This window comes from Nicotiana tabacum, chromosome 7 (genome assembly GCF_000715075.1).
Source record: "Nicotiana tabacum cultivar K326 chromosome 7, ASM71507v2, whole genome shotgun sequence".
Lineage (NCBI taxonomy): Eukaryota > Viridiplantae > Streptophyta > Magnoliopsida > Solanales > Solanaceae > Nicotiana > Nicotiana tabacum.
Window position 1 is genome coordinate 122,263,035 of NC_134086.1, and position 22,266 is coordinate 122,285,300.

A 22,266-nucleotide genomic window follows, 5' to 3' on the forward strand; every position below is an offset into this window, starting at 1 on the left:
GGTTTGGGGGTTTCAGGGTTCGGGGAAGGAGATGACTGAAGGGGGGGTTCGGATAGGGGGCGTGGGGTGAAGGGTTGAGTTTATATATGGTCTATGGGATTGGATCTGAGCCGTTAGATCAGATGATCTCAACGGCTTGGATCTGAGGGTGAGAAATGAGACGGGGTCGTTTGGTAGTTAAACGGGGTCGTTTGGTTTAAGTGAGGGGTTGGGTCGGATTGGTTCCTGGGTCGGGTTTGAAAATGGGTTGCTGAAAGAGATCCTGAGCCGTTGGATTGGCCTGGACAGACGGCTCAGATTGATTTGCCTGAAACGGCGTCGTTTCAGGAGGTGCCTGGGCAGGCCTGGACTGGGTCTGAGTGCTGGTTTGGGCCTGTTTTTGTTTCATTTCCTTTGGGCCCAAACCGATTTTCCTTCACTCTTTTGCTTTTTTTTTCTTTTAAACAAAAATGAGATAATAATAAAATAGTGAAATTAAAATCAACAACACTGTAACATTTCCACATAATTATCACAAAAATATTTAAGTAAGTTAAATCACAACCTAGAACGAACGACACACATATATTTATATTTATTTGAATTTTCTTTTAACGACACATATTTTTTGTATTTTTGTTTGATAATGACTAGATGCAAAATGGACAGACCCACAAACGACTAACAACACATGTCACGAAAAGAAAAAATTTGTACATCGAAGCCATTTGTCACTATTTTTATTTTCTTTTGGAGCGATTGTCCGTGAAGCAAAAATCACGTGCTTACAAGTAGCACCAAGCTTTCCTTAATTCTTATGTGTGTCAATTTCAATAATTTTATAATTTTGTGTGTTTGTTTTGAAAATTAAATAATTAATTTTTAATTGGACAGAGTATATACCTATGGGTTTCAGGCTCGCTATTTGAGGCCCAGTAGCATCAAGTTATCCTGAATTCTTATGTGTGTCAATTTCAATATTTTTCATAATTCTGTGTGTTTGTTTTATAAATTAAATAATTAATTTTTTTAAATTATAATTGGATAGAATTTGTGTTTGATCTATCAATATAGTAGATACTTAAACTACAGAGATTCTATGCTAAAAGGTTCTAAATTTTACTACGTTATAAGGGCACTAGTCTTTAAGCAAATAAATAATCTAAACTAAATAAAAATAACAAACATATTTTAATAACATAACATTCACGAAATCACATATAAAACAGTAAAAGAAATTTATGAACATTTTTATTAACAAGAAAAATTATTTCTCAACTTTTAACTATTTTTTTAAAATGCTAATATCTTAATCCGGATAAAAATAACATAATAATTTAATCACAAACAAAACACAAAACAACATGGAAACACGTTCAAGACAACCAATATGCATTATTATACGAGTTTTGACATAAACTAAATCGGAATACCTCGATTTATATTTTTAGAAAAGTCAAAAAATTGAAATTTTGAGCCCGAAACGAGGAAACCACAACAATAGAAGGCTTGGGTTGGATGCAAGACCTACAATCTTATCTTTTTGTGTGACGGGTGGGGTTCACTCGAAATTTTTTTGGAGAAAAAGAGGGGGGGAGGGGGGGACCGCTGTTTCGTATTTTAAAAATGGGGCGTGGGGAAGAAGAAGGGCTCTTTATTGAGCAGGTATAGTACGTTATAATACCACACTATATATAACGCGGTATTATACCGCGCTATATATAACGCGATATTATACCGCGCTATATATAACGCGTTATAACCGCGCTATATATAACACGTTATTATACCGCGTTGTACTTTAACGGCAGAAACACTGTTAAAGTATAGCGCGATATAATATGGCGTTATATATAGGAAGGTAACTTTTTTTTGTTGTAGAAAGGTATTTTAAATCCAAAATATTGGCATTTAGGTTTCGGACTCCACTTATAGTATAGAAAATAAAAATAGAATAGATCTGTCCTATTTAAAAGGTGAAGGAAATATTATTTCTCAAATTCAAAAAGAAAATTGCTCAAAAAAAGAAATATTAGAGCAATTGCGTAAACCTGTCAAAAGAGAAAATTAAGAAGGAAAAGGAAAAATTATCATTCTATCCGTAAAAGTAAAAACCATGGGTCGGAGCCTCTATACAGAAAACCTTCTTCCTGTCTCCATTATCTTTTGTTTTCTCCTCTTTTCTAATGGAGGCCGCTGGTAGGGATGTCAAATAGGGCGGGACAAGGTAAACTTTGACCCGCTAAAATTTTAACCTGTCATGCCCTGCACCGGTTAACAATTTTTCAAAATTTTATCCTGCCCCGCCCCACCCCATCCCGTTTATATATATATATTTCTTAATTTTTAATTTTGTTATTCATCTTGCAATATTGTATTTTTTTGTTTAAAAAAAATTATTTCGACTCTATTGAGACATTGCAGTTGACACGTCAATGAAAGTTGTTTATGTATATCAGTTGAATAAAATGCGATTTTTATCAATGTTATATAGTAGTTTATTAAAGAGTAAATTCCCTTATATTAATGCTTCAACTCAAGTAAATGGGTAAACTATTTAAAGACATTTTCGAAACCGTTTCTTTTCTTCAGAACCAAAAAAATTAATTTTCATGGTACCATTGCATTTCTAGCACCGGAGTATTGCAATTTTCAATTCAGTTAACAATAACATAATGAGAAATTAACCATATCCATTCGCATGACATTTGATAATTACTGCAGCAAGTCAATAAACTACGCAAATTGAAAAGAAAAATTAAGATTGTCCTTTCAGCTTTTGTAATAGCCATCTAATATTTTTCTAACCAAAACTGAAGCTTTTACCTATAATTAACTATTAGGCCTAAAAGAAAATTATAGAAATTGAAATAAAACAAAGTACCTTCAACCTCAATAGACCTGTAGGCTTGTAACATTATATTTTCTCAACCATTGATCTTTAGAGTACTTAGTCAGTAAAATAAAATCTATCATGACCAAGTTAACCCAATGAGAATAAGATGTACGCATGGGTTTTGTAACAAAAAAGACCAAATTTCCATTAGGGTTACTTAGGGGTGTACATGGATCGGGTTAGTTCGGTTTTTATCAAAATTAAACCAAACCAACTATATCGGTTTGGATTGGTTCGATTTTGACGCATTTTTCGGGTTTTCTATTATTTAAATATTATTTCAATCTTATTTTATTAAATTTTCTCTAAATAAATATATGTTTAGTAAGAATTTAAAAAATGGACAAACATATTATCTATTAAATATTATTATAGGAGAATCTACTTAGTAACACATGGTAGTTAATATTTTTAGTCGTCTTACAATAATTTTTCGTTGATATACACTTTCAAGGTTAATCGAATTTAGTAATTCAACATAAAAATCAATATGATACTTAAATAATAATAATCACTTCAACAACAACAACAACAACAACCCAGTGTAATCCCACAAGTGGGGTCTGGGGAGGGTAATATGTACGCAGACCTTATCTCTACCCCGAGGGGCAGAGAGGCTGTTTCCAGGAGACCCTCGGCTCGAAAAGGCAACAAGGGACACTATATTAGTACTATCAATATACTCATAATAAACAACATAAAATACCATAAAATCCATAACATAACATAAATACCATAAAAAACAAAGTAACAGCAATATAAGAGATATAGGAAATACGAGAAAGATGTAAGGTATTAATACACAGAAGATAAAGCCCATCATCAGTAGTTGATCAATGGCATTCTAAGACTAATTCCTAACTGGCTAGTCTCACTCTAGTGCGCTGTAAAAAGACATCACAATTTCCCCTAACCTACAACCTTAATGCTCGATCTCCACAATTCCCTGTTTAGGGCTATGTCCTCAGTAACCCTAAGTCGCGCCATATTCTGCCTGATCACCTCTCCCCAATACTTCTTAGGTCTCCCTCTACCTCTCCTCGTACCTACCACCGCCAGTCGTTCACACCTTCTCACCGGTGCATCAGTGTTCCTCCTCTGAATGTGCCCGAACCATCTGAGTCTTGCTTCCCGCATCTTGTCCTCCATGGGGGCCACCCCCACCTTCTCTCGGATATCTTCATTTCTAATATTATCCTTCCTTGTATGCCCGCACATCCACCTCAACATCCTCATCTCTGCAACTTTCATCCTCTAGATGTGTAAGGTATTCACCGACCAACACTCAGTCCCATACAACATAGCAGGCCTAACCACTGCCCTATAAAATTTACCTTTCAGTAACAGTGGCACTTTCTTGTCACACAGGACTCCCGTCGCTAACCTCCATTTCATCCACTCCACCCCTATACGGTGTGTGACATCCTCGTCGATCTCCCCGAACCCCTGAATAAACGACCCCAGGTACTTGAAACTACCCCTCTTAGGGATGACTTGAGAATCAAGCCTCACTTCCACTCCCGCTTCCGTCGGCTCTGCCCCAAATTTGCACTCAAGGTATTCCGTCTTCGTCCTGCTCAACCTGAAACCTTTGGACTCAAGGGTATGTCTCCAAACCTCTAACCTCTCGCTGACGTCGCGTCGTGTCTCGTCGATTAGGACTATGTCATCAGCAAATAGCATGCACCATGGCACCTCCCCTGAATATGATGCGTTATAGCATCCATCACCAGGGCAAATAGGAAAGGGCTGAATGCAGACCCTTGGTGCAACCCCGTAATAACCGGAAAATAATCTGAATCGCCTCCTGCTGTCCTAACCCGAGTCTTAGCTCCATCATACATGTCCTTAATCACCCTAATGTAGACAACCGGGACCCCTTTAGCCTCTAATCATCTCCATAAGACCTCCCTAGGAACCCTGTCGTACGTTTTCTCTAGATCGATAAACACCATGTGGAGATCCTTCTTCTTATCCCTGTATTGTTCCACCACCCTCCTAATAAGGTGGATAGCTTCCGTGGTAGATCGCTCGGGCATGAATCCGAACTGGTTGTCTGAAATAGATACCGTCCTTCGCACTCTCATTTCTACCACTCTCTCCCAGACTTTCATGGTATGACTTAGTAATTTAATACCCCTATAGTTGTTACAGATCTGAATATCGCCTTTGTTCTTATACAACGGGACCATTGTACTCCACCTCCACTCTTCGGGCATCCTATTAGTCTTGGATATAACATTAAGCAACTTAGTAAGCCATTCCAAGCCTACTCTACCCACATACCTCCACAGCTCAACCGGAATTTCATCTGGTCCGGTAGCTCTGCCCCTTCTCATCTTACGCATTGCCTCCATGACCTCATCGACCTCAATGTCCCGACAATCACTTAGTACATGGGGGCTTTCGACGTTCCTCAATTCATCTAGTACAATATCCCGATCCCCTTCCTCACTTAGAAGTTTATGAAAGTAGGTCTGCCATCTCCTCTTTATCTGGTCATCCCCCAACAAAACTTTGCCGTCCTCGTCTTTTATGCACCTCACTTGGTCCAAATCACGAGTCGTCCTCTCTCTCACCTTAGCGAGTCGGAGTAACTTCTTCTCCCCGCCTTTGTTCCCTAGTTCCTCATACAAACTAGCAAAAGCTGCCGTCTTTGCCTCTGTCACTGCCATCTTTGCCTCCTTCCTAGCTACCTTATATCTCGCAATGTTCGCTCTCTTCTCCTCCTCTCCAGTGCTCCCCACTAACCGCAGGTAAGCCACCTTCTTCGCTTCCACTTTACCTTGTACAACTGCATTCCACCACCAGTCTCCTTTGTGGCCACCGGTGCGGCCTGAAGATACCCCTAACACCTCTCTCGCCGCCTTCCTTATATAGTCCGTCGTTGTCGACCACATAGTGTTTGCGTCCCCACTACTTCTCCAAGCTCCCATTGCCGACAACCTTCCTTCCAACTCCTGGGCTTTAACCTTAGTCAAGGTGCCCCACCTAATCCTCGGGTGGCCTCGTACTGACCTCTGTTTCCTTCTTATCATAATACTAACGTCCATCACCAAGAGCCTATGTTGCGTTGCAAGGGTCTCACCTGGGATAACTTTGCAATCCTCGCACAACCTTCTGTCGCATCTCCTGAGGAGGAGATAGTCAATTTGAGTCTTCGCCACCGAACTTTGGTAAGTAACCAAATGCTCCTCTCGCTTTGGAAAACTCGAGTTTGCAATCACTAGATCGAATGCCTTGGCAAAATCCAGCAGTGAGATGCCCCCTCCGTTCCGTTCCCCGAAACCAAAGCCGCCATGCACCTCAGTATAACCACCTGCAGACGACCCAATATGGCCATTGAAATCCCCTCCTGTGAATAACCTCTCGGAAGGTGGAATACTACGAACAATGTCATCCAACCCTTCCCAAAAACGCCTTTTAGTCTCCTCATCACCACTTACTTGCGGTGCGTACGCGCTAACGATGTTTAAAGTACACTCACCCACCACCAATTTAATAGTCATTAGTCTATCATTCATACGCCTGACCTCTACTACCGACTCCCTAAGATGGCTATCTACTAGGATACCCACTCCATTCTTACCCCTCACGACTCCAGAGTACCACAACTTATACCCATCCGCGTTTCTCGCCCTCGATCCGACCCACCTAGTCTCCTGGACACACGCTATAGTAATCTTCCTCTTCTGAAGGATCTTCGCCAACTCTATAGACTTACTCGTTAGCGATCCTATTTTCCATGACCCGATTCTCAATCTATAGGCTCCCTTGCCCCCTCTACCTCCCCTGTCTCCCGACCCACCCCCTGACCCCGGGCCCACTCTTTGCCCCACACTCTGCCCCACCTGAGGACATGCCTTTAATCTATCATCCCAGACTGCCACCACTACACCTACGACAGATATACAAAAGACTCGCTAGTGCACAACGAACTAAAGTAAGGGAGGTACCTGTACACCTATTGAATGATATACACCTATTGATATACAAAAGACTCGCTACGACAATACTAGAAGGAAACAAGTGACTACCTGTACACCTATTGAATGATTTAACTATTGTGAACTAAAGTAACATCAATTTAGCTAACACCAAAAGGAAAACAGTAGAACGGGAGGTACCAATTCCCGAGAACCAAACCTGTGATGATTTGCAGCCCTCGATATACTTGCAAGCTCTCGCACCGCTTCCCACCGCCCTTTGCTGACGCTCGTCCAGGTTGCTCTACTTTGCTAGTGCTCGTGCGCCCAACTTCTCTCCAACCACTTCGAGAATTTCCCTGAAAACACAGAAAATACCACGACCCAAAGACCAAAAAGGGCTATCACCGCTACCACTGGTGTAGCACCGAAAGTAACTAGCAGCCGGAATTAACTGAAGAAAAATCATACAAAGTACAGAAACACAAAAGAACTTCAAAGGAAAAACAAAATGGCTAGAAAACCCGAAGGAGAAACCTGAGAGGGCTTTTGTAGGTGGAGAGAGGAGAGTATGAGTTGAATAAGAGCTTAGCAATTCAAACAGAATAAAAGGATATAAAAACAGAGAAGTAGAAAGCAAAAAACAAACTACTAACCAATAAAAGGTCTCTCCATTCCACAAAGCTAATTAACGTTTCTTTGTATTTGGGTTTGTGTTTTTTTTTATAAGCTAATGAAATAGAAGCCAAAGGGTAGAAGAAGAAGAAGTATATTGCTCAGAATCCTAAAAGATTGCTCAGTATACAATCTGATCAAGAAAACCTAAAAAGAAATAGTAATTAAAATGAGATTTAAAGGGGTGATGAAAGAAACATGAAGAAACAAATCAGTTTGTATTGTAAATCAAATGCTATCAATTTCCACAACAGTCCAATTCAATCAAATTTTCTCGAGAAGTTTTGTATTTCCAGGTTTTCTGGTGACCGGAAACTGTGAATTGGGAACCAGCACAGTAAAACGTCCGGAAATTATAATGGAGATTTGAATCGCTGTTTTGCTTTGCAGTTTGCAGACAAACTATGAAAACAAATAGGTATAAAAAGAAGATGAGAATTTGGTGAAGGAAAGATAAGAGGCAAAGAAAGAAGAAAAGGGTCGCCGGAAGTGGTTACCAACGGCGTGGTCGGCGGCCGCAAATAAGGTAAGGGTAAGGGAGGAGAAGGGAAGGGGGGTGGTAGGGGATGAGAGACGTGGGAGGGGGGGTTGCTTACCTGCTGGGGTGGGGTCGCCGGTGCCTCTGCTGGTCGCCGGTGGTGGCTGTCAGTGACCGTTACACAAAAGCGTCGAAGAGAGAGAGTTTAAACGCGTCTGTCAAATTCGAAAAAGATATAAGAATTTAATAGATGCTGATATATGAATATGGAAGAACAAAGGTATTGACGCATTTCGGTAACACTTGAAAAGAAAGTGATTATATAACCCATTATTTAAGGTAAATAAATATGGAGCACTTCATATTTTATTAAATATTGTATCCCGTAAGAGAATGCCAAATATTTCTTGACATTTTTTTAAAGAAAATTTCTATATAAAATCTTAAAATTATATATAAAAAATATATATTTATATGTCGGTTTGGTTCGGATTTTTTACTCAATACCAAACCAAGTCAAACCAAACCTAGTCGGGTTTTTTAATCGGTTTAGTTTGACTTTTCGGGTTTGTTACACCGTATGTTTCCGTACGTGACAGTACGCCTTAAGTAAATTGATGAAAGCTCAAAAATGAGATATTACATCCTGCATATTTCGTACGTTAAAGTTTCGTCGTACGTTAATCGATGTAAGTTCAGGAATGAGATAATTTCAAGATTATAAGCATTTTATGCTATTTCAAACAAGTAATAAGTAAATTCGTGAAGATGAGAGGGTAAGCAAAAGGAAGAAAATGAATTTCGTCGAGGTTTGACATTTTGGGATAAAATATGGCCCGAACTAAAATATGCGATATTTATGGACTAGTACCATACAAGGTACCACATGACCATGATGGTAAGGTGTATAAGGTATGTTAAAAATGTGTAGTATTTTAAATAATTTAAGATAATCTTTAATTATGTGGGTAATTGGTTAATTACCGGGTAACGGAATATTACCTAATTAACTAATTTTGGATAAAGATTAAATTCCCCACCCTAACCCACGTGGCAGCAAGCCACAACTTAATCTAATGACTCATTAGCCATGTGAGATTATGTGGCAACTAATTAAAAGACAAGCCTTGAATTTCAAAAAGGCTATATGTCTTTCTTACAACTCAGAAGATTCATATCATCAATACTTGAGAGATGAGAAAAAGCTCTTCATGGACACAATCTGAAGCTAAAAAAATGAAACCAAAGGCCAACGATTGAAAGCAAGCTGAAATAATAGAAGGGTGCGGGTATGTAATAAATTGAACAGAGATTTTGCAATTTTAAGGGAATACGGTGTAAACCTCCTCAAGGATATCACACGAATTTTTCCATACTCCAGGTATGTTAAGGCTATCCCTTCTTTCTTTTGGCATGATCCATACGATACGAACAGAATGTGCAAATGCACAAATTCCATGAATGACTCTATTCATACAAGTATTAGAGATATCTGTGTTCTTGAATTTCCGTGTGTTATAATATCTTATCATCTGTTCATGGGTTTCAGAAAAATACGAAAGTTGAAAAGAGTTTACTTTATAATATTACTCAGAGGCAAAATGGTCTTATGACATTCCGAATGATTTTATTGACGTACTTTTTATGTACTGCATTCATATGCATTGACCCATGACCAGATAGCGTTATATACGCGTATATATGTAAATATATGTACATGGGATATGGGAAAAGGTTACGGCGTTATATACGCATCACCACCTGATCAGCTGGTATATGATGATAATGTTGCCCACAGTGGCTGAAATATTATTCAAACGACGTTATATACGCATATATATGTATGTACTCAAACGACGTTATATACACGTATATATGAAAATATATGTATATGGGATATGGGAAAAGGTTACGACGTTCTGATCAGCTGGTATACAATGATAATTTTGCCCACAGTGGCCGGTATGATATAATGGAATGCCCTAAGAGGCTGATGATGTTATGAAACATGTACCTACGCACGACATGGCATTCATACGCACATGCATGACGCTAAAAGTAATTTATGATTTACAAAGTTATTCATACTTGCAGGTTGAGTCATGTACTCTATATTTTTTCCATGTCTCTGATGTACTTACTTATGTGCCTTACATACTCGGTACATTATTCGTACTGACGTCCCTTTTGCCTGGGGACGCTGTGTTTCATGCCCGCAGGTCCCGATAGACAGGTCGAGAGCCCTCCAGGTAGACTATCATCTCAGCAAAAGATGTTGGTGCGCTCCATTTGCTTCGGAGTTGCTCGTTTGGTTAGTATAATTTAGACATGTATTGTTTGGAATGGCGGGACTCTATCCCGACCTTTATTACATTTATGTATTCTTAGAGGTTTGTAGATATATGTCTTGTATGTGAAAGATTGCACGGCCTTGTCGGCCTATGTTTTGAGTTTATAAAGGATCATGTTGGCCTATTAGGCCCATATATCATGTGTATATGATGATGTAATAAGAACGATACGTTATGTTGGTACTCGGTCGAGTAAGGTAGCGAGTGCCCGTCGCGGCCCATCGGTTTGGGTCGTGACAAGTTTGGTAAGGTTTTCCGTTCGGTTTGTACACCGTACTCATCAAGCATTAAACCAGATTATACGGAAAGCTTGCCCTACTACCGGCGTTGCCCTCTTTAATTTTTCAAAGATTTCAGTTTTGACCCGCCCCTACCCCGCCCTTGCCCTGCCCCGTTTAACCATTACCCTGCCCCGCCCTGCTTTTGCCCTGCCCCTCTATCCGCTGGTTTCAGTCATTAAACCATTGCCATCACTAGCCGCTGGTTTCATTTGCTCTCCTCTCTCTCTCTCTCTATATATAATCTTTCAGCTGTGGGGAGAATTGTAGGGTAGCGTCGGCGAGCAATGGAGCTGAAGCTAGCATTCCCCGCGGATACTCCGCCTTTGGCTGTTATTGCGGCGGCGAAGATTGCCGGAGTTCCACTCTCTACTGATCCAACTCTTTCTCCTGGTTCTCCTCCTATTATCCTTCTCCCTAATGGGTAATTTCTCAATTTCTCCGATATTTAGCCTTACTTTTCGCAATAATTGACTTGCAAAACTATAGATGTTTGTTTTCTTTTTCCTGCACATATTTTGATTGCCACTATTTTGTAAATCTTTTTTATGAGTCATGGACCAGGCAAGAATTAGATCATAAAATAATAAAAATGACACATCTTTTTTGATCCAGATAGGGTAAGTTAACCTTGGTTGTAGGTTTCAATGGTATTGTCGGAACTTAATTATGCATATAGCAGCAGCTTTGTAGATCAGTTAGTTGTCTGTACAGAGAATTGTTTTCTTCCTTTTTGAGAATGGTGATACATAAACTTCAGCTGAAGTGAAATATTAGAACATTGTTATGGTTGGGTCGTGTTTTAGACTGTCTTTTGGGTCAGACAAATGGTCAAAAACGGAAATGGTGCCAATTAATTGACGTGATGAAGGTCTCTTGGTGGCTTGTGTTGTTTGAACCTATCGTCCAGAGCCAAATAATCCATTGTACACTTTCTTAGGATGAAATTGTATTGGATGGTTCAGTTTATTTCTATGTATCTTCTGGTGTTCCACTGTTGTTTTACATGCAATATCCAAGACCCTCAAGTTCAATTATTCACGTGCTACCATTTACTTACGTTATGCAAAAAGTAGTGTCAGGTTTGACCACCAGGCTTCTACTTCTTTGTTGGTGCATGTGACATCCTCCATTAATACGTATTGGGTTGACAAACATTAAAGAAATGCATTTCTGTAAATTGATCTGTCAATCATGTTATTAGATGAATCTCAATAGTCAATAGTGATATAGCCCTTGATGTAATTTACATATTGATTCCATGGTGTTTAGAATAACCAATTGACCATCTTTAAAAATTAAATTTATGTATCTATTTCCCGTTGCTCTTGGGTGTGTCGTTCTGTGTTTTTTGTAATGTGCTCTTTACTCTTTTTTTCTTCCAAAAAAGGCATGTCATTTTTTAGCTATGCTAGAGGTTTTTGTTGTAATACCAAATGCAAGAAAATGATCTTAAGCTATTTTTTAAAATGATCGAGCTTTCCGTCATCCAACTCTCCTCTAGTATCTTAACTCAACCTATTTTGCAGATTGAAGCTGCAGGGAACTTCTGTGCTTCTAAGGTACATTAGTCGGGTTGCAAACATTCCTGATTTATACCAGCGAGACGCCTTTGAGTCTTGTCAGGTGGCCTTTTAAACTCTGCTGTCCAAAGCATTGACTTAGAGCTATTTGCTGTTCTCCAAAAGTTCAAATGAGAACTTTGGAACACAATCAAAAGAGCTTTTTGCCATTTTAAGAGTTATACGTGATTTTTATGCTTCTCTGTGTTCTGATTTTTCTCTGTCATTGTTGCAGATAGATGAATGGCTAGAGTATGCTCCTATTTTTGCTTCTGGCCCTCAATTTGAGGAAGCATGTGGCTATGTTGATGGATATCTTCTGCAGTGCACATTTCTTGTTGGACATATCCTCTCAATTGCGGATATTGCAGTTTGGTCTAGCCTTGCAGGTAAATGATTTGGACATAAAACAAATCAGTGCCTTTATATTAAACTTGGTTAGCGTTTTTGAAGAAGTATTGGCGTTTTATTTGTGATGCTGCTGTTAGGCATTGCAACTAGATTCTTGTGTTAGACTAGATTTTACTTGGATGGCAGAAAACTGCAATTTGAAATTGAAATGTAGGAACTCATCACATAAGTGAGAACTAATGACCGTACAGTCTGGAATATTGGCAGCTAAAGTTCCATGTTCACTGAATATCAACCATGAAATTAAATGTCAAAGATTCTTGTTTTAAGATTGCCTTCACATGCACTCTCTCAATACCTCAAGTGAAAATTTAGGCAAGTTGATGTCCAGTTAACTTGGTTAATTAGAGATACTTTTTGATGAGGAAGCAAAGTACAATCCCACATCCCCGGTAACTAGAGATACTATTTTAGAGTGTAGACCATAGCTACCATCCTCTATCCTTTTTTTGATCAAACTCGCAATTACCATCCTCCATCATGTGATCCTACAATGGTGCAACATGATTGTGGTGGAAAAGCTCGTCTGTGAACACATTCTTACACTCTCTTGCACTTGCAGTAAACATTTTTTCAAGAAAATACAATTTCGCGAGAGCAGAATCAAATAGGCTTGAGAGGGAACATATAAAACGCAAGAGCTACGCGAAAAGACAAATGTGTTTATTTCTCACATCTTGTCCCTAAGAAGAATGAGCTTACAATAGTAAACAAAAGAGTTGGAAGAGTTTGCTTTTATCAAGATACAATCTAATCCATATATTTCTCATGATCCTCTCTGTAACAAATAATGAGCTTACACTAGCAAACAAAAGGAGTTGGAATTATTGTCAGTCTTAATCAACTAGAGGAGAGCCAAGGATTTGGTGCTACATAAGTGTAACCTTGAAAGTGTTCGCCTGCTGTCGGAGTATTTGCTGGTGAGTCATCTGGTGGCATCGTAGTCCAACATTTGTCATAATTGGAAGTGCAAGCTCTGCCAATTACATCTGGTTTGAACTTAGGCTGTAGTTCACTGGCATCTAATTTCTTCCAATTGATTGACCGGAACCACTTGTGACTTTTGATCTCATCCCCTCCTCTTGGTCCACTGCCTAATCTTTTTGATGCGTCCTTTTGCAGCAACTAAAGGAAAAAAGTGGAAGTTGTCATTCAGGTGACTTACAAGCATTTTTCTAAGAAAGTCTGGGCAAGCAGTCAATTGATAATTTGTACATACTTCTTTGAGCAGCAGAGAGTGAGCTTCACTGGTCAGACGTGGTAGAAGTTTCACTTTCTCGTTGATGATCTTTTTCTGAAGCTTCTTTCTAATTGAATGTGTGAATGGTGGCTGAAAGAAATGAGAGTCAACAGTGTTCCAACGACCCCACAAAAATCTTTCTAAAAAATAATGCAATTAATAGTACATTTCACAACAAATAAGCTCCATAGAATGTCCAATGCTCTACGCTTTTTGCATTATTACAAAAATGAATGATTCTAGTGTTCTAATGCAAACACTTAGATTACCTGACCAGTCAGCATCTCATACAGAAGTATCCCAACGCTCCACCAGTCAGCTTCTTTATTGTGGCCCTTTGACTGTAAAATCTCTGGAGCCATGTATTCCATAGTTCCACACATCGAATTTGATCTGCTTGATTCATCAATCTCTTTTGCCAGTCCAAAATCTGTCAGCATGACCTGCAAGAATTGAACATAGATTGACTATCAAACTCTGCTGTGTGTTAGAAATGAGCACTGTGGTCTGTTTTGATTCCTTAAAAGTACAAAAAACTGTGTAGATCTTAATTTGAGGAATTTACATGATTGATGTTGCATTTTAAGCTTTTCTAGCCAAATAAGATATATGTATGACGAGCTTGTGGATGAGTATCATTACTGGTGTACTGAGATTTCCGGTTGCTTACGGAAAGGAGAGTGTGCAATGGTTTGAGCAGGAAAAAAAAGTGTAGCTAGTGGTGGGTTTGAAAAGGATACACAGAAATCTTTCATTTTCTCCTAAGCTAAGGGAACTAAATTTAGATAGTTAACTTATTAATTGTTCGAGTGTAATTGAATTCCTTCTGAACTAAACTAGAGTTGCCGAGCACCATTGTCAAAACTGTTGTTTCAATATTCCCTTTCATTTTGGATGTAATCATATCTACCTTTTCATCCTCATCCAATTCCAGGGATGGATCTAGGGGGGCAGAAGGGGGTTTCGCCGGAAAGTTACACTGTGTGGATAGGGTTAGATTTATTTTTTAATGGATATATATATATTAAATGTTGCATCCCCTTGACACAAGCCTAAAGCTTAGTTTTGTGGTCAAGGGGGTTCAAACTTTCCTTAAGGTTGCAAGTTCGATTCCCAGTTCCCAGATGACGCAAATATATTTTTTTCCTTCTGTTTCGAACGCTACATCATGCAGAAATTGAGTCAAATAAGACTCCTATTGTCTACCTTCAAGTCTGAACTTCTTTTAAATTAAGTATAGTCTTACTTAATTATTAAATAATCATCTTTTGTTCATTTTCTTGTTTATTATTTATTATACGTTATATTTTTGTGCCTTTTCTTCCTTAGAATGCCCTTTTTTACTAGCATATTACTTTTTTCTTTTGGAAAATAGATTACTTCAAAACAAATTAATCCAACATAATATTGTTAGCATGATTTTTGACAAATAGTTTAAGTTTCATCTAGATTCAAATTTTTTTGATGAACCCGTTTGACATTACATATAGATATAAAAAATTTCGATGAACCCGTTTGACAATTTTTTTTACTATTCACTTCTTTACAAATGTTGAACCCCCTTGCTCAGAATCCTGGATCCGCCAGTTGATTTCTATTTGGAAGGACTGATTCCATAAATATTAAATATGGTGGCAAGTTCTGTTTTAGAAAGGTTCACAAAATTGCTCAATGTAGCACTTTAGGAGACTGCAATGACTTTGGCCTTTATATTTTTCATTAGTTCCTTTCCACAAGATATATTTCCGTCTCTTGTTTGTTGCACTAACCTATGGGGCAACGTATCCTTGTTCGTAGCAATAGCCAATTTTTGATCAAATCCCTTTGTTATTTGTTAGGAAATAAAAGAGTGACTCTTGCAAACAACAACAACGACCCAGTGTAATCCCACAAGTGGGGTCTGGGGAGGGTAATATGTACGCAGACCTTACCCCTACCCCGAAGGGTAGAGAGGCTGTTTCCAGGAGACCCTCGGCTCAAAAAAGCAATAGGAGATGATATATTAGTACCATAAAAATGCGTAATAAAAATAACAACAATATGTAAGAGATATGAAATATGAAATACAGGATACGAAATACTAAATACGAAATAGATAGCTGGTATAGTACCACTAGAAGGTAAAGCCCTGCATCAAAAGAGTGACTCTTGCATTTAAGTTAATTATTAAAGCAGTTTTGAAGCAACTAATAGAAATTGAAATGCAAACTAGTTTATCTTATTTGTTGACTAATTGAGAACGAAAAATCGATTTTGAGGTCAAAGATTTATTGACTTTATATTGGATATTGAAATTAATGATTTCAATTGTAAAACAGTGTTATAAGTGCTAAACTCCCATATGGTAGCTAATTCTTGTATTCTAGAACTTATGTGCTTCACTCTGTAAACAATGTTCCTTTTTGCGCTTTCTGCTGTTAAAGCAGTGCTGGAGCTCTAATTCCAATTGAGCTGGAAATGTCAGTTAACGTTGGGAATTGGTTGTCCGTGCTTGGTGATATGTTAGTGCAGGTGGATCTATTTTCAATTGCATTAGGAGAAAATTCTAGGAGTGAAGCAGAGTGTAATATGCCTGAACTGCACCGATGGTAACTTTTTAAAAAGGACGCAAAGCTGATAAAAACTTGGGACTTTTAACCTCTATGCTTCCATTTTTTTGGTTGAGAAAATTAGCATTATTGCTTCTCGAAGCACATTTTTGCTTTGTCTTTGGGAAAAAATATTTTGCGTTTTGTTCCATTTTTGGGGCATCACAAGAACTAAATCATAATTAAGGCCCTGTGAATACATCATGAATTTCTTACAAGTGGTCTCATCACTGAAAATCAATTGGGAAGGTTGCATTTTTGCCAAAATCTGTCTATCTTCCGGCTAGAAATCGACCCTTAGTTGGATTAATTTGATATGAATTTGTGCTTGTTTTATAATTATTCAGTGCCATGCTCTATTTTGCTTATTGATGCTTAACTTCCTTGTGCACAGGTACTGGAAAGAGATGGGAAAGCCTAAGATCTTCTAAGAAGTACCAAAATCTGGCAAGGTGGTTCAACTCAATATTAGCTGAATATGATGGTGTTCTAAATGAAGTCACAGCAACATATATGGGAAAGAAAGGCTCGGGAAAGCCAACTGTATCTAAAGTGAAAGAGCAAGATGGCTCAAATGCTAATTTGGCCAAAGTAAATGGTGATTCCACTGACAAGGAAAAATCAGGTAGCAGACCAACATTTGAGGTAGATCTTCCAGAGGCAGAGGCTGGAAAAGTGCGTTTGAGGTTTGCACCAGAACCTAGTGGTTATCTCCATATTGGTCACTCAAAAGCAGCATTACTGAACCAGTATTTTGCTGAAAGATATAAAGGGGAAGTTATTATTCGTTTCGATGACACGAATCCTGATAAGGAAAGCAATGAATTTGTGGATAATCTACTGAAAGATATTGAAACTCTAGGAATTAAGTATAGGACTGTGACATATACATCTGATTACTTTCCAAAATTGATGGAGATGGCTGAGAAATTGATTCGTGAGGGTAAAGCCTATGTGGATGATACACCAAGGGAGCAAATGCAAAAAGAAAGAATGGATGGAATTGAATCAAGGTGTAGGAACAACAGTGTGGAGGAGAATCTGAAATTATGGAAGGAGATGATTGCTGGCTCAGAGAGGGGAACAATGTGTTGTGTTAGAGGGAAATTGGATATGCAGGATCCTAACAAGTCAGTTAGGGACCCAGTATATTACCGCTGCAATCAGACTCCTCACCACAGGATTGGTGCTAAATATAAAGTATACCCTACTTATGATTTTGCATGCCCATTTGTAGATGCTGTTGAGGGTATTACACATGCTCTTCGATCTAGTGAGTATCATGACAGGAATGACCAGTACTATAGGATTCAAACTGATATGGGTTTCAGAAAAGTTCATATTTATGAATTTAGTCGGTTGAATTTGGTCTATACACTTCTTAGTAAGCGCAAGCTGCTGTGGTTTGTGCAAAATGGACTGGTTGAAGGGTGGGATGATCCTCGATTTCCGACTGTACAAGGGATAGTGCGCAGAGGGCTGAAGATTGAGGCGCTGATACAGTTCATTCTTGAACAAGTAAGATAGCTACGGTGTTGCTTTATTGTTAACTTGAAGTACAATGAATGTTGTCAACACAAATTCATGTTTTCTAAATCACTCAGAATATCAATGCGTACTTAGGAAGGCGTCCCTTTGGAATAACCGTTTATTTCATAATCTGACTAAGCAAAACCATCTCTGTATTTTCTGTCATAAGTCTGAAATAAGAGATGGTTCTTCGCTTCTTTGTTGTTTTTGTTTTTCATACCCCTCCCTCTTCTTTTAGGTGAAGGAGGGGGGCAAAAACTTATTTTCCTTTATTGCGTACAGGACTTGCATTTGTAGTCCAAAGCAAGTCCTTTGACTAATCTGAGATTCTGAATTAGGAAGCATTCTTTTTTATATGTTTGATATTGTATCTTGAAGCCTAAAGAATGTTCTTCACGAAATCTTTAGGGAGCATCAAAGAATCTCAATCTAATGGAGTGGGACAAGCTGTGGGCCATTAACAAGAAGCTCATTGATCCTGTATGTCCTAGGCATACTGCAGTCATTGAAGAAAGACGAGTCCTATTGACTTTGAGTAATGGGCCAGATGATCCTTTTGTACGTATTGTACCCAAGCATAAAAAATATGCAGGTGCTGGGGAAAAGGCAACAACTTACTCCAAAAGAATCTGGATAGACTATGATGATGCTGTATCAATCTCTGTCAACGAGGAAGTAACATTGATGGATTGGGGTAACGCAATAGTGAAAGAGATACAGAAGGACCAAGAGGGTAATGTTACTCATCTGTCTGGGATTCTGCACCTTGAAGGGTCAGTTAAAACAACGAAGTTGAAGCTCACTTGGTTGCCAGAGAGTGATGAGCTTGTTAAACTCTCTTTGGTCGATTTTGACTATTTAATTACAAAAAAGAAGGTATGACTTTTTTCACTTAAATAGGTTTTATATTCAGATGGGTTTACAAAGTCCAGCCTTTCCTTTTACTAAACTATCTATAGTCTTTTCCTCCACATTTCCAATTAAATTTGGAGTTTTAATGTAGTCAAATTGTTGGAACCTGTGAATGTTTTATGGTATACCATATTGTTGAATTATGTGAAGTAAAACTGAAAAATACTATTGTTCCCTGGTAACAGTGAGAAGGGGCTATTTACTTTTTATTTGATGGGTAAGAAGGGGCTAATTCGTCTTGAATAATCAGATTGATACAAAGAAATTGAAGTGTGCCTTTTTGACTTTTGGATTGAGTTCTGGGAAGTATTGGTAATAAGGATGATTGAGTTTTCTTTCACAATTGACTTCGAACTTGGGAATCATGAGTATTCGATTAGTGTAGAGATCTGTAATGTAAGATATCGTAAAGACTATTGTTCACATACTATTACTGCAAAGCATGAAATTCTAGCCTATCCTTCTAGTAAACTAACTGTAGTCTTTCTTGCCTCCACATGGTCAGATAAATTTGTTTTTTAATGTAGTAGTTGATTTCTTAGAACTTTTAAATGTTTTACGATATGCTATATTGGTCAACAATGTCAAGCATTTTAGGAGATTATAAAATGATACAATTTTCTATATAATGTTAAGAAAGAGCTATTACTTTTGATTCAATAATATCATTGATCTAGATATAAGTGCATATTATATGGTTTTGATGGAGCTTTAGGAAATATTGGTGATACGAATTCTTTGGGTTGTCTATATGAAAAATATTACTGTAGAACTTATGAACGATGAGTATATTTTTACTGTTGGTTTGTCAAGCATTTACACAATGGTAGAAACGATATTTTTGCATACATTGGTAAAGAGAGCCCCCCTCAATAATAATATTGATTTAGAATATGAACTTTGTTATATGCTGCGTTCAAATTTCGGGGAAGTATTGATGATAGGGATGGTATGGAAAACAAAAAAGTAATAAAAGTACAGAGAGTACTATGAGCTCTCCCTACTTGTTTATAATCCATTACAGTGTAATGGAACAAACCCTTTGGCCCATTAACAATGTACATTTAAAGTTATATAATACCTTTCTTGATGTGCTGTTTTGGACTGTTTATTTGTTTCCACCTGACTTGGAGAGGACTTGGTAGTTGGTACCAATCATGTATTGAATTGTAAATTTTTGTCTTGCAGCTCGAGGAAGATGAGAATTTTGTTGATGTTGTTAATCCTTGCACAAGAAAGGAGACTTCGGCACTTGGTGATTCCAACATGAGAAACCTGAAGCGTGGAGACGTGTTGCAGCTGGAGAGGAAGGGCTACTTCAGATGTGATGTTCCTTTCTTAAGACCAACAAAATCAGTTGTTCTTTTTGCCATCCCAGATGGTAGACAACAACCAGTGTTGCGGTTTGCAGGCTCAGATGGCAAAACAAAATGAAGACAGTCAGTTTGATACATTAGTGCTGGATTACTGAGAAGTGACTGAAATCCTTCTAATGCAAGTTGATTAGATTACCAATCCTTAATTGTCTTGTTTTAGAAGTCTTTACTAGCTATATTAGTTTTTTGTTGTGTCGCAGACATAGTTGTGGCATTCTTTTGGCTGCAGATGTGAAACATGTGATATATACCTCGTTGCCCTAGTTTGTCATTTGGATAAATCATAAAACTAAGGTTACCTATTTTCAGTTTTTGCCTGATCGAGTTCTGTTCTCTTTTAATTATGTCGTGCCTTCGCTGAAACTACTAGTTGTTTTCATTGCTTACAGAGGAATCCCATGGTTTTATATGATTGTCTCGTTTTTGAAACCAAATTTACATAGGAAGGACTACGTTTTCTGTATTATATCACAAAGGGCATGAGGATAGCAGAACTTGGGAACTATGTTGTCCATTTCGTTCATCAAGTACATTTCTATTCCCAATATTTTTGGTTTATTTAGTGAAGACCAGTTATGCACTATTTTAGAACCTTGAAACTATTTAAATATAATTTCTCTGGGATACATTATGAAATCAAAGCACCATATTTATGTTCCCATGACTTTGGTTTACGCTTTGTTAAACATGGTGCTTTAATTTCATAACGTATTTTGGTTTTGGCTATTCAGAAATAGTTCATAGCAATATCAAGAATCACCTCACATTAGAATCTTAACCATCTTTTAGGTTTTCTTTCTTGTACGCTCACAGTAATTTTCGCCATCCAAAGGCACAATACATTTTATAATTGCCTTAAAACATCTTTTAAAATGATTTAGTCCAAATCTGAACCTTTTCAGATCTGAGTTGTGCAGAAACTTACTCTAACCAACAATGAGCTTTTGCGCATGTTTTCTAGATTACGAGGCGTTCAAAGGCTTTTAGTTTTACTAAAAAGGGTAAGTTTAGACAACATTATTTGAGTGGTTAAGTAGTTATTAAGCAAATCTTATTCGCTTGAAACACAGAGCCAAATGAGGTAGCTCGACTAATTCCAAAGTTCAATTGTTTGGAATGCTTTTAAGGAAAAACAGAAGAAAAAAAAAGCAGCTTCTTCCTAGAAGCACTTTTGAGAAAAGTACTTAAAAACACTTTTTAAAAGTTTCGTCAAACCCTAATTGCTGCTTAAAAGTGTTTTTTAAATTAATTAGCCTAACACAAACTGTTCTTTCAAAATAACTTTTGAAAAAAATACTTTTTAAAAAAAATACTTCTCAAAATAAGCTGATTTTTCCAGCCTGGCCAAACAGGCTACAAAAATTCTGAACAATATAATTCACCTAACCCTCCTTTTTTATGTGGAAACTATACCACTTTTTACGCTGTCATCATCCATATCATAACATATTTGAAAACCTGATTTGAAAAACCATAATTGTTACATTCGTTCTTCAGTCCCATCCCATTATCCTATTTTCATCTGATGATAGAATCATTCCATTTTGCCCTCCTTTTCTGAACAAATTTGTCAAATCTAAGTTGCTTTAGACGAAAGTGACTTCAGAACTGGCAATTTATTTAGTTAGTTTAATACACTAATTACTTGGTCGCGTAAAGAAATTAGACATGTATGACATTCATTATTCTTTTCGAAACCCCTTTTGAAGATATGAATTACCTAATTTATTTGGCAAAATGTATCAGTTCCCCTGACCTATACCCGGATTTCCAACTATACACTTTTTCTTTGCGAGAATCCTATTATTCCTCTAAACTTATTTTAAATAAAATTATTTGCACCTTTAACGCTGACAACCAAACTCTTGGCAAGTGGTGAGCTACACGCGTCCCACATATATTTTTAGCACTTTTTTTTATTCTTTTTTCCTTTTCTTGTCCTTTTTTCTTATTTCTTATTATTCTAATTTTTTTTGGTGATTTCATTCTCTTTCCTTTTGTTTTGGTCACCGGCGGCATAAAATGGTGGTCGTCGGAATTTCACAAACACTATTTTTTCCAGCG

At 37.7% G+C, this 22,266-nt stretch overlaps 2 protein-coding genes across 2 annotated transcripts; one reads left to right on the forward strand and one right to left on the reverse strand.

Moving 5' to 3' along the window:
• The first annotated feature begins 10,744 nt into the window (after positions 1–10,744).
• On the forward strand, positions 10,745–20,510 carry LOC107829795 (glutamate--tRNA ligase, cytoplasmic). The gene is made up of 6 exons (XM_016657264.2): positions 10,745–11,007; positions 12,113–12,209; positions 12,381–12,534; positions 16,779–17,902; positions 18,323–18,790; positions 20,015–20,510. The coding sequence occupies exons 1-6, from the start codon at positions 10,871–10,873 to the stop codon at positions 20,258–20,260; spliced, it is 2,226 nt and encodes a 741-aa protein (XP_016512750.1). The 5' UTR covers positions 10,745–10,870; the 3' UTR covers positions 20,261–20,510.
• On the reverse strand, positions 13,397–15,144 carry LOC107829804 (serine/threonine-protein kinase AtPK2/AtPK19-like). The gene is made up of 3 exons (XM_016657273.2): positions 14,066–15,144; positions 13,776–13,886; positions 13,397–13,681 (listed from the first exon to the last, which is right to left on the reverse strand). Exons 1-3 carry the CDS (start codon positions 14,234–14,236, stop codon positions 13,397–13,399), a joined length of 567 nt encoding a protein of 188 aa, XP_016512759.1. The 5' UTR covers positions 14,237–15,144.
• Positions 20,511–22,266: the final 1,756 nt, after the last annotated feature.